The 12,695-nt window shown below is 34.9% G+C and overlaps 1 protein-coding gene across 3 annotated transcripts in view; it reads left to right on the forward strand.

Annotated features, from left to right (window-relative positions):
• Window positions 1–12,695, forward strand: part of MAGI3 (membrane associated guanylate kinase, WW and PDZ domain containing 3) — an 81,242-nt gene that overhangs the window by 32,193 nt on the left and 36,354 nt on the right. For 2 of the 3 annotated variants that reach the window (XM_062595128.1, XM_062595130.1), the window contains exons 2-3: window positions 9,042–9,158; window positions 11,591–11,710. In XM_062595128.1, coding sequence (XP_062451112.1) covers window positions 9,042–9,158; window positions 11,591–11,710 — 237 coding nt within the window. Of the gene's footprint in view, window positions 1–9,041; window positions 9,159–9,737; window positions 9,783–11,590; window positions 11,711–12,695 lie in introns of those variants that run through there. The other variant, XM_062595131.1, reaches the window with a different exon arrangement.

Here is a 12,695-nt window from a genome sequence, read left to right on the forward strand (position 1 = left end):
CTTTTTCCACAATAGAAAAGACCACTTTTCCATAGTAATCCATCTTTCTACCACACAGTCTGAGCAAAACTTATCTGCTGACTAGATCAGAACATTCTTAAAATTCTACCTTCTGTTGTTTGTATAATTGAAATAATTGGTACCTCCCACATGTTTCTTGTTATACTGGAAATGTAGCTGTATGTTTGTTAGATGCAGGACATTGTTGCATAAATATTAAAAGGCTGCTGTTATTGTTTTGTTTTTCATACATAATGTGATTTTCTTGCATGTTTTTTTTAGGAAGGATTTATTTTACTAAGTGAACGCATATGCTCAATTCTGCAACTCATGTTAAACTATAATCTGAGAGTAATTGCTGGTGAATATTGTAAGATTAATGCCTTGCACACTGATTATAACTTTGGTTTCCTAATGCAATATATCTGTTTTGTGTAGCTGAATGTTTCTTTAAATGGCCTTAAATGACCTTGCTTAGTTAAGTCAGAGTTAATCTTACTTCATGTATAACAAGCTAGTTTTAATTAAATAGTAGATGTTTTCCATTTGATCAACCTAGATAATTCCTGTTTTAGTTAGCTGCTTCTAAGCAAAGACATTTAGCCCTTAACATGTGTCTTGCTTAGAATTTTCATATGTAAGTATTTAAGTCATGTTGACTGTTTGCTTGTGTGACATATTACAAAGCCTAGTGTAACCTCAGACCGCATGGAATTCTGATTTTGTTTTTAAATTTGCCTCATCAGATTTGTTCCCATTGAGAAAACAAAATTAATATTAGGTAAAGGTATTGAAACTGCACTTTTTCATTCTTTTCTTCCGTTTCATCTTGGAAAAAAAAAAAAAAAAAAAAAGGACCTAAACCTTACTGCTGAAGATTAATCTAGGGACAAAGAGGGCTGAGGCAATTTAAGATAAGGAGTAGTGGGTGATATGAAATTGGGGATTTGAAATCAAGTTCAGAATCAGTATGTAGGTCTGCATATTTTGTTGTTAGCTTTCATGTTTGATTATTTTCTAAAATTTGGTCTTTAAAAATGTGTTTTCTTTTAAAATGTTACTAACTTTTAAAATACACTTAGCACAATCTAGTAGCTTTGGAAAAGTCTAACCTACAGAAAATTATATATATAAAATAAGCTCTATTGAGCTGATTAGCTAAATTGGAATTATGTCTCTGATGTACCTCAATATGTGTCTATAAACCACTTTTTTTACTTTAGATTCATTCTGTATCTGCAGCCATTGTAACAAATTCTTTGATGTTTAGCCTCTGAAATGAGGTTTCAGTATCATTAGCTGTTGTAAATACAGTGATGAATGTTTCTCTGGATATGATAATTATGCAATCTTTCTCTTATTATAGATTTATACTACATACAGCAGCAAATCAAAGCAGAAAGATGGTGTTGCATGTAAAATCTATTGTGATTTGGTTTTTTTTTGTTTGTTTTTATTTTGTTTTGTTTTTTAGCTGCCTTTGAAACCAATGAAAACCAAATTCCTCATTTCAGAGCTACCAGCTACTCCAGGAGGTGGCAGCAAAATGCAGTTGCAAACTGCTTTTACTTTGATTGTTAAAATTGTAGTTTGACACATCTGATGATATAGGTACACTGATTCAGTCCCATCCATTGCTGACAGACATGAGTCTACTGGTGAGCTAACAGACCAAGGTCTGTCTGTCTGCAAACCGTTGGATTTTCAAGTCTTGAAATGAGACTGCCTGGCAGACAGTTCCTGGTGTGATACAGCCATGTGAAGTGCTCTTATACCCGCTAGAAAATAAACTTGTATTTGTCCGAAATGGAATGAATGCAATTAAGTTTATGCCGCAGCTTTACCTTGCGGGGATAAGATGCGGAAATAGAACAGCTGGCCTTTTGCCATCCTCTGTGGGCGTAGGCAGGGGAGCAGGCAATGTTGCCAGCAAGGACTGCAGAGGTCATGTTTCCTCTGCCCAGGCTTCACCCTGCCCTTCTTCCTGTGCATCATCATCCTCCTCCTCCCATCTGCCCCCACCTTCCCACAGGACATATGCTCTTTCCTCATCCAAATCCAATTTTTTGGACCAAGCAGAGGACTGTGACAGGGAAGCCATCAGCCAAGGCACTGGCTGTGTGGAGAATGGTGAGGACAGCCAGGGAAGGTACTGGTGTTTGAGGAGAGCTTTGGTCTCTCTACGTGTTCCAGTTTGGTTGGGACCAGGCAAATTTGGTAACAGGTGTTTAGGTAGAGATCTGTACAGCGTGCTGCTTTCCCAGACCAAGGCCTGTAGGCGCTACTGCCATGTACGTGGTAGTGATCTCTTTGGCTTTTTACATACCATTTTCCCCACATTGTTAAGCTGACATTGCTAATTCAGTTATGTCAGTAAAAATGCCTACTTCAACCTGATGTGTGCAAATCTAGGTTTTGTGTCCTTCTGAATACTTTTAGTATGGTAACACTAGCTCTTAAGGAGCGAACTGCTTATGAATGCAGCTTCCTGTCATGTCCTAAGTAATGCTTAAATTATAACTTAAGAAATTATACATTAGCTTTGAATCAGAACTGAAGAAGAAACTATGGCCCAGTTGATAAATTGGAATGAGTGTGCAATGATGAGATGACAAGCCTTATGAAAGCTTGGAATAATTTTAGTATTTTTTCCCTATTGGAGTATTTCTGCTGTTATGGATCATCTCCTTCTATAGTTAAAATAATGGAGAAGTCAATGAGGCAATGTGGCACTGTGCATTTCCAAAGATACCTTATTTTCTAAGGACTGAAAAAATATTTAGTGTATGATACTGAACCGTAAACTTCGACTAGGATTTTAATGATGCGTCAGTGTCTCTAAATCTGAAACTTGCACCCTCTCAGCTCTTTAATAGACATGTCTTTCACAATTCTCCTTATGTATGCTACCACATACATTCAGGGGAAGAAAACAAGTGTTTTTTTTAATAGGAATCGACTTACTGGAGAAGACTTTTAACTAGATCTCTCTGGAAGGATCAGCCTATTGGCTGGCTACTCCTTGAGCATACATTTTGAATTCCAGCAGTAATTTGCCTAGAATTTGTTTTGTACTACAGAATACACGTGAAATGATTTTGTGTGTTAAATGCTACAGTGAAAATATAAGGAGCCCTAATAATTAAAATAAAAATGATAATATTTAATAGAAAATGAACATTCTTTTACAAAACTGCAACTTGGAAAAAAGTGATTTTTGAGTAAACTGTATGTTTTTTGGGGAAAAATTTGAAATAAAAATGTGCGGTTACTCAGTCTCCCGTCATCATTGCAGCTGCCATTAGCCTATAGATGTCATTGTCTCTATGGGTTGTTAACATGGAAACTTTAGAATACAGCTCCCAGCATACTGTGGTAAATAAGACATATCATACCTTTAGAGGGCTGTCACATCTGTCGGTCTGAAAGGAAATGTGTGTCAAAATCAGATGGAGAGTTTTGATACGGTCTTCGAAGTGATTTTGGGGAAAATACCTACCAAACATTCCATGTTTTACCAACATCATCACCAAGTGCTTGTGAAATTCTTTTGCTGCGTCACTGTGGGGCAGTACCAAAGTCCTTTACAGGTTGAATGAGTCTTTTAAAAGGTATTTACGTACTTGGATGATACATTGCAAATTGCTGAACTTTCATTGTTGCTGTTTTACCAACACTGCTCTTTAGAAATGGACGTTTTTGTATTGGATTCTAGTAGCAGAGTCGGGCAGCTGACACACCTGAAATTTAAAAGGAAGTAAGTACCTTGGCGCCTGTTTTTTCACATCTCTGTCACTCGTAAATGTGCTTCACAGTAATTTATTTTGTTGTAGACTCGGGTCTCAAGACTTGTCTCAAAAGACTCAAGTCTTCGTTTTCCTTACTGAACTGCACTCTGTGTGTATCCTCATTTAAATACTGCCTTTGTGGCTAAATTAAGTTAAATCAGAAAACAGGAGACTTGGAGAATCTTGGAGAAAGTGAATCTGAACAGTATAAAGTACATTGTTCATTTTGACTGGTTCCTGTGTTTCAAGAGTCATCCTTAAGGGACAGGTCAGCAGGAGAACAAACAGAAACCCTATATTTATTAGGTTATTTCAGAGAGTCTGATATGTGAGGTCTTCCTAAAAGCCTATGTGAAAAGAGGCAGTATAAAGCAGCATGTTCAGTTCTGTAAGGGAGAAATAACTGGTTTTTACGTAAGAACAAACTCTAGAGGTTGCCTAAGGCATCTTTACTATTACTTTATTTTTCTGCTTTCTAATTCATACCATTCTCTAGGTGGCTTTCTGTCATTTTTTCCTCTGCCTAGTGTTTTGTTTGACTTCAGTTTTCCCCAGGCAATCCTTTCAATCTTCAAATGTAGTCTTTTTGGTCTCAGAATGCAGTCCAGTCTTTAAGATTAATATTTTAATGTCAGCATATTCTTAGTAATAGCTTTAATTTTTGAGTGATACTTTTTGAAAAAAATTTTTTAAATGGCATTGTATTTGTTGCAACAAGGTTGTCTTTGTGAGCTTTTAAGTTTTAAAACATGAAGAGAGGAAGATCAATGAATAAGTAAGGTCTCTTTAATTCTGTATCTATTACAAATTTTTACCTCTTGCCAAGTTTTTCCTACATGTAGCAGTATGAACTTAGTTAACAACCATATTCATCTGCCTAAGTGAAATATACTTGAATTGTTAAAGAGAAATAGTATAGATCTGGTTTTGACAGGGAGATGGATAGACCATTTGAGTGGTAAAACATTTTTTTTAATATTGAGAAACTATCTTGTCTACAAGCAATAAAGCAATTTGTAGTAACAAATGGAAAAATTTTTTTCTTGCTAAAGATTACACCATTTGTTTTCATTTTCTATGACATGTTTTGCTCATTATGCTGCAGGAAGCAAAGCCAAAGCTTCATAAAGAACGGCTCATGATGGCAAAATGGGGAATTCAGTTCAGGGCTTGCTGTCGTAATGGCAAAGAATGTTCAACCTAGGAGAGTGCTGGAAAGTTATTCTGAGTTTCATGTTTAGGGGGAGGATGGGAGGCTAGAGGATATGCCACTCATCCCACCCACATAGTGGTAATTACTTTATTGTTTGTATTATTGCAGAGGATTATATTTTGGCACCTTCTTAATGCTGTAGAATCCTTTTTATATTTCTGAAAGTAATTTTTTTAATAGGTGGCAGCATTGAATAAAGGTAAAAAAAAAAAAGAAAGAAAGAAAAACAGACTTCATTTGGAGCTCAGGACTAGTGTTTAAGCACTGTATGAATAACATTTGTTTCTGGGTGTGTATGTGGTGGGGCTTGGGGCCGGGGGTGGACTGTTGTTTTTTTGTTTTAGGTCAATGCAGACCTATATAAAGAGCGGGCTAATTGATAATCTCACAGCATTTCACTTTTGAATATTTTCCAACATTCCTTTTGTTTCAACTGGATGAAAGAGAGTGATAATTGGAAGATGATTTACTGTTAATGAATGATGATAAATAAGATGATGTTTGAGAGATGCATGTGAGGTGTTTATCTACCCTGAATGAGATAGTTATTTTAAAATGTATAGAATTGTCAGTATCTTATTAGTATTGCAGGCACATTATAAAGTAAAGGGAAATTGAACAGGAAAATGCTGAAGGTTATTTCAACAAAGAATTGTTGCAAATTGAAAATTTGATTTTCAGTTCTTTAGGCAAGGTATTTGGTTAATGCATAGGTGTGTGAATACTTCAGTTTTCCCCACACTTTACATGTGTTTTCTAATATAAATTTTTGATTAATATTACAGAGCAAAATACAGCTTTTTAATCAGAAATTCATTTTTTCTGAATAAGCTTCTATAATTATCTATACCATATTTTTTCATCCTTTTGTTTGAAGCTTAACAATATATTTTTTATATGCATATAACTCATCTTATGTAGTTAACCTGTTAAAGATTTTTTTTAATGCAACAACAAACCCGATAATGCTAGTATTAGTAGGTGATGCATTACTGCTTTATTACTGATTTATTGCTGTCAAGAATGGAAGCATAGACTTGCCAAAACACACAATGCACTTTGCAATAGTTCCATATGTTTTGGAAAAAAAAATCACTCACCTGTGCTGCTACAATTGGTTAACAGTGGTCGAAAGAATATTATTTTTTACAAATTTGACATTTCATAATAGTACAGTTGCCTTGGATTTCAGGTGCAGATGACCTTTGTATTAAGGACTGATATGGGTCTGATACCCCATTTCATTCCCTTAGGCATTTTGAGGTATTCTCTTCTACAGTCAAGTCTCAGCAAATTTCAGGCTCCTGTGATTCTAACACCTATGACAGTTTCATTAAATTTCCTTTCTAAATTGACTATTGTGTGGTCAACTTGTTACCCTTTCCTGCAAAACAAAACAAAACAAAATTACTAGTTGGAAAAATACTTTAGAGAATCATATTAGGTATGTTAGATAATTGGAAGATAGAGCTCTTTTAGTTTTCTGAGTTCAAAGTCAAATTATCATTGGGCTGGATACTTCATAACCTGTTGCTGACTTTACTTAAAATGAGCTGTTGTCTGTTACAATTTTGGGTCAGCTTGTTGTGATACACCAGCATGAGCATGCTGTTGGCCATCTCCTATATTGTTTTTTAAAAACAAAGACTAAGTCTTTCTCCCTAAAGCCCTGAGCGTTCTGCTACAGCATGTAACTTAAATTTATCAAGGTCACTGAACCCTATTTAATGTGTTTTCTGGGAACTTGACAGAGTACAAAAGATTGTTTTGTACCCTTGTGTCAGAAGGATGAAGAAGTAGTAAAAAAGCTCAGTTATTTGTGTGGTAAAGGGGCAATGGTTATCTAGTGATATGACAGATTTGCTAATGATACCTGGCAGAAGTATTGCACAGGAATAATTGTAAAGAACTCTTTCTATAATGCAGTGTTGTTGAAAAAGAAAATATTTTCTTTTTATAAGATCAAGAATGTAGACTTCAATGTTACAAAAGACTGAGTTCAGGTGCCTAATTAATAGGTGTAAAAGGAATAAAAAGTATTACAGTATGTCATGTATATTTTGAAGCAATGTTCAATCTGTGGAGATATTTAATTTGGTAACATCTTGTGTTTTAACTATTAATTTCAAAACACTTTAGGAATATTGTCACTGTCTGTCTGAGAGGATATTGGAATTGGTTATTAGTTATGCATAAAATCACTTTCTATTGCTCTGTTCACCCTGTTAAACTATAGTTGTCTCTCCAAACAACTTGTGTAAACAGCTTTTGGGTTTTGTGAGTCTTCGTACTGCATATATTGATACTTGATTTTTTACATTAGCTGCAGTAGCTGTCTGTCAGAAAAACACTATAGAAAAAGGATTAACTTAATTAAATTCAAAACATAGTTAGTGATTTAGCTTGTTTTATTGCAAAAGTACGACTGTGTGGGTGCAAAAAAAAAATCTGTATTTTCAAAATATCAGCAGAGTATCCCTTTATATAAGAAGAATAGATTTTACCTTGTTTTCTTGCCTGCAGATATTCAAATGCATGCATGTTTTCTGCCACTAGTAACTCTCAGTATTTAGTTTTCCAGCTAATGTGTAGTTTTAGGTTACTTGTGTTAGATGAGGAAAACTGTAAATAATATTTTAGTTTTTACAAGCCTGATACATGAACTATACTTTGGCTTTTCTTAAGGGTCTGCATCAGTTTTTAGGTAGTTCACAACAGATTAACTGTTTCCATAAGAAATACTTTATAGAGCACAGATCATGGAGTATCGTTATAATATTGCTGTGTTTTTCTTGTTCAGTTATGGACACTTAACAAGTAAAACCACAGACATGACATACACAAATGGGCGTTAAATTTCCAATAGATATGTGTATGAGCACTGGAAAAGAGAATGCAGTCATGTTTGAAGTTACAAATCGATTGTCACAATAATTCAGTGTAGAAGTAGTGCACTTGATTGTACTGTCTGTTCCGTTACTGGAAGATAGGGCCTTCCTGCTGATTTTTCTTTTAATAGTCAGAGTAAGTGTATTAGTAGTACATTTTCATATATTTCCTTTCAAAAGAGTTCAGTAAAAGTCTTGTGAAATGCTCGCTTAAATATATCAAGATTGGATCACTCACATTTTAATGCTTTATGCAATAGTGATCTACAATAAGAGAGTAGTGGGTATGTACTTTGGGAGTTATATAAATGTGGTATATCTCATCAGTACAGAACCCTGTTGACAGACAATAATTCATTTCCTACTGCAGAAAAAAAATCTATAAGCCTACTGAACATCTGTAAATTTACAGATCTATATTTGGGCTTGTAAATTGTAGTTAAATGTTATATATCCAGTTTATCCCTGCACAAGCAAATTGAATATTTTAGAAATTAAGATTACAAATCTGATGTTCAGTGAAAGCTTGCATAACAAGACATGCAAGGGGGGAAAAGTATCTGAGCAGAATTTGAAACAAAATGTCTGGATTTAAGATCATAGTTGAACAAAAAGTACCTTTTTTTTTTTTAATGGTGAAGGCATAAATGAATGACCATCTTTGTAGTCAGATATCTGAATTTGAGAGATTTTTCTTTGCAGCCTACATATGAAGCAGTTACTAAACCAGTGAGATAAGGTTATACTCTGTAACACAATTTAGCTTTGCTGCCTGTGTTTGCTTACTAGACCGTGCACTGTATTGTCATTCAATCTTGTACTATTATACTGATTTTGTCCTATATCATCAATTTCCACAAAGAGAGTTGAGAACTGTTAATGCTGTGTAACTAAAAGCTCTTTGTAATTTACTAACGCCATCTGTTTTTTCCTTATTATGGCTGGAAACTTGATCAATACCAAAATGTTTTCCTTCATCTTAACTAGGTTTTAACATATAAGTGTAACAGTTAAAAATAATTTTGCCTCCATATTGCTATTTTTGAAGTATTAAAATTTTACCATTAGAATGAAAGAATGATTTTTCTTTTTTACCACAGGAGTTCTATCTGCACAGCTTTTGTTTTATTTCTTTGTTTGTTTTTGTTTTAGGAAAAGTCATCAACAAAGATTTGCGTCACTACTTGAGCCTTCAGTTCCAGAAAGGCTCAGTAGACCATAAACTACAGCAAGTGATCAGAGACAATCTCTATTTGAGAACCATTCCATGTAAGTGTGTAAAGGTCAGCCTCATTTATTCTGTTTGTGTTAAACACAACATAATTCAAGAGTTTTAAATTCATTCTTTCTTAATTTGGTTTACATTTTTACCTTTTCAGTAGAAATTTCTGTAAACAGCTTTGTCAGAGTAATCTCATATCTTAAGTTGCAATCAAAAGTTACTACTAATATGGTCTGACAAAACATCAAAAACTTCAGAATTCAAAACTCAAAGTATTTTGGTATGTTCACAATATTGATGTTTAACTCATGGCAAGTTTGTAATTTATTACTGACGTTAGAATATCCATAACCACCATGGGAAATAAATCTTCCTCAGCATGATTAAGCAGAGTAAACACATCATGATTTTGGTCAATGATTGTTTTTTGCACAAAGAGGAGATTAAGATCCCCCAGGCTGTCACGTAGAACTAGACAGAGTTGCGCAGCTGGAAGGGGGAGGTGCAGGATGGATTATATACAAAAAAGGAGACCCAACTGCTGCAATGACAGAAGATAGAGTGGAACTGTTGCTGGTTAATCCTGAAAAAAAAAAGTAGGAGGTGGCAGCAGCAAGAGGAAGACAATCTGCCTCCCAGGAAGAGGAGGAAGGAACAGGATATGGACAAACGTAAGTGTCACGACAGGAACTAATTAGTCAGAGGTTCTGGATGGATCTGTCTCGTTTGTCATGCCAGCCCTTCTACTCTGAGCATCTATTAGCATCTCTCAGTCCAGCCAAGGCAGGTGTTAATTCGCATTTAACTAGATACCTGAAGGTTACTGCTTCTGAGAATGAAAAATCATTTTGTCAGTCTTTTTTTTTTTTTTGGTCATTCATCACTGATCAGCTTCAAAGGCTCTTACAAAAATGTTTGAAATATTTCACACTGAGTGCCTGTCAGTATCAGACTGTTAGTGGATTTTAGACTTTGCTCACTCTAAATTGTCCATTTTAGTAGATGTGCTTAAGATCATTCTTCTCTTTATTTACTAGACATTCTTAAAACATTCTGTGTACCACCCATGTGAAAAAATTGCTATCTACTTTACAGACAAGCTAAGGGGGAACTTCCAGTGAAATGAACAACCTTCTGATGATGATGAATTAAATCATTGAGCTAGGACAACTCTGAACATGATGTCTAAAGTATACCCACTTTTTTTTTTAATTAAATATGAAATTAGATGGAATTTTCCATTGATATGTGTGTATGGTATCAGAAGATTTGCTTAGTCTACTGAGAGGTTGCGCTGTTCTTGTGGGGCAACTGCAGCTTCTAAAAACATCTCAAACTGTTTGCTCAGATAAAAACATTTCTTTCAGATTATAGGAAACCCTTTTCAAGGTAAAGGATGCTGACAGCTACCAAACATCCTGTCTTTATATTTTCCCTTTCTGCGGGATTTCTTTTCTTACATCCTTTATTTTGTCTCAGAATTTTGCTGATTAAAAAGGCTCATTACCTATTATGTTTAAATATTCGTTGAACAACAAATTTATAACAGCTTGTCAGCTAACATTTTTTTAACCAAAGGAATTTCATCCTCAATTTAGCATCCTTATAATATTGAATATGCCCAGGAATGTGTGGCTTTCTTCAAAGATGATAATATTGAAATGCAGTTTACTTATTAATAGTTTAGGCTGCTCCCTGAAAAAATTGACACGTATCTATTAGGTTATAAGCAATACTAAATTAGTAAAGTCCTTTCCAAGAGAGCTTTAATTAAGCTATTATAACTATGGGAGACCCTTATTCATAGACTTAAACACTTTGAGAACCTTTACATTGACACAGCAATTTACTGGTTGCCTTGAAGTTTTGCTTTATCACAACTGGTGGGTTTTTTCCTTCAGGAAAAAGTTTATCCATAGCCAGGATTTGGAGTACAGATGAATTACACTGTGAACTGTGAGGCTAAGAAATAGTTTCTGTACCCAGTTACGGATTTGGCGACCCAAAAGTCAAATGTGTGTAATCACGCTGACTTCTTTGCAAATTAGTGAATTGGTATTGGTGCTCAAAACCAGGGAAAGATAAAGTACCCATACAAATGTGTTAAAATACTACAGCTGTTAAATAGTTCCCCACAATCGTGAACTAGCATTGCCTTGTCCAGGCCAGTACCAGCTTCCACTGAGTAAGTTTTTGGTTCATAAAATATATGAAAAAGATCTCTCTCATTGTTACCCCATCCTGCTTTTTTTTTCTCCTCCCCCCTTGATGCCATAACTGTCATTCCTAAATAATTTATTGCCCTAGTTTTTATACATTACTCTTTGCTTACTTGCCAGTGTTCTGTTATCTTTTTGGAATGACACCATCATTGTATGAAGTTTCAAACATTAGTTGTTTTTACTGAATTTTACAGGCAGACTTTGATAAACATGCATCCTTTAAGTGTCTTACAAATGTGTTTTCCCTGTCTTTTGAGGCACTACGAGGGCTCCCAGAGATGGGGAAGTCCCTGGGGTAGACTATAATTTCATTCCTGTTGAGCAGTTCAAAGCACTGGAAGAAAGTGGAGCCTTGCTGGAAAGTGGAACATATGATGGTATGTTGATCACATTTATCAGAATAGGAATACATCTAGGAGTCATGTCCAATATCTTTGACTAAGTGTAGCACCATGTACCTGGAGGTGCCACTTTTCCTATCCATTGATGGTTATTGCCGTAGTAGAGAAGCAATATTACATCTGTGTTATAATTGGAGTATCTGTGAAGAGAAGTAGCTGTCCTGTTTTGAAGCTTTATTTGGGCCTTTTGTCACTTCTGTTATGAAATCACAAGCAGTCCTACCAACCAGTCTTAGCTATCTGATTATTTTTCATATGGCATTTTTGAAGAAGCCCTCTGAAAATATTTGTTTATGGTTGATTGGATTTTGTTTTAAAATAATTCATTTTTTTTAACCTTTGAGAACAGAGCCATACTCTTCTCAGAGGATCAAGAGGCAAGAGAAATTCCAATACAATAAAAAAAAAAAACTATTTCACAATGAAAAATTGAACAGCATTAGAACAAATTGTCCAAACTTGTAGTGAAGTTGATTTAGGTTAAACCCTGTGGGGAAAAACATTCTAATGAGGATAATAAAACATCAAGAAAAAATACCGAGAGGTCATCGAACTTCCATCATATGAAGGTTTTTGCTTTGGTTTACTTTGTTTTAAAGGATCAGATAACTCCTAGAGATAACTTTAAATTTCCTCGCATCCCTGAAGAAAAACCCTAAACCCACCTTTGTTTAAAATGGGAGAGACGAAAGACAAGTCTGATTGAACTCTTAGATGTCTTGCACTACTACAGAGCATACCCTGGTTGCAAATATATTTCAAATAACAATTGTTTTCTGTTGTTTTTTGTATCATACAACTTACCTTTTGAACAGAACACATTGCAGCCATCTCATGTTACTTTTTGTATGTAAGATTATAAAAACAAAGCAAATTTAGCTAGCTGTTTTTTAAATAGGTAGATGTGCTTGAGATCAACTAAATTACAGCCAAATTTTCAGAAATACTGTGTACATGCAGC

The sequence above is a fragment of the Rhea pennata genome, chromosome 25 (genome assembly GCF_028389875.1).
Source record: "Rhea pennata isolate bPtePen1 chromosome 25, bPtePen1.pri, whole genome shotgun sequence".
NCBI classification, from domain to species: Eukaryota; Metazoa; Chordata; class Aves; order Rheiformes; family Rheidae; genus Rhea; species Rhea pennata.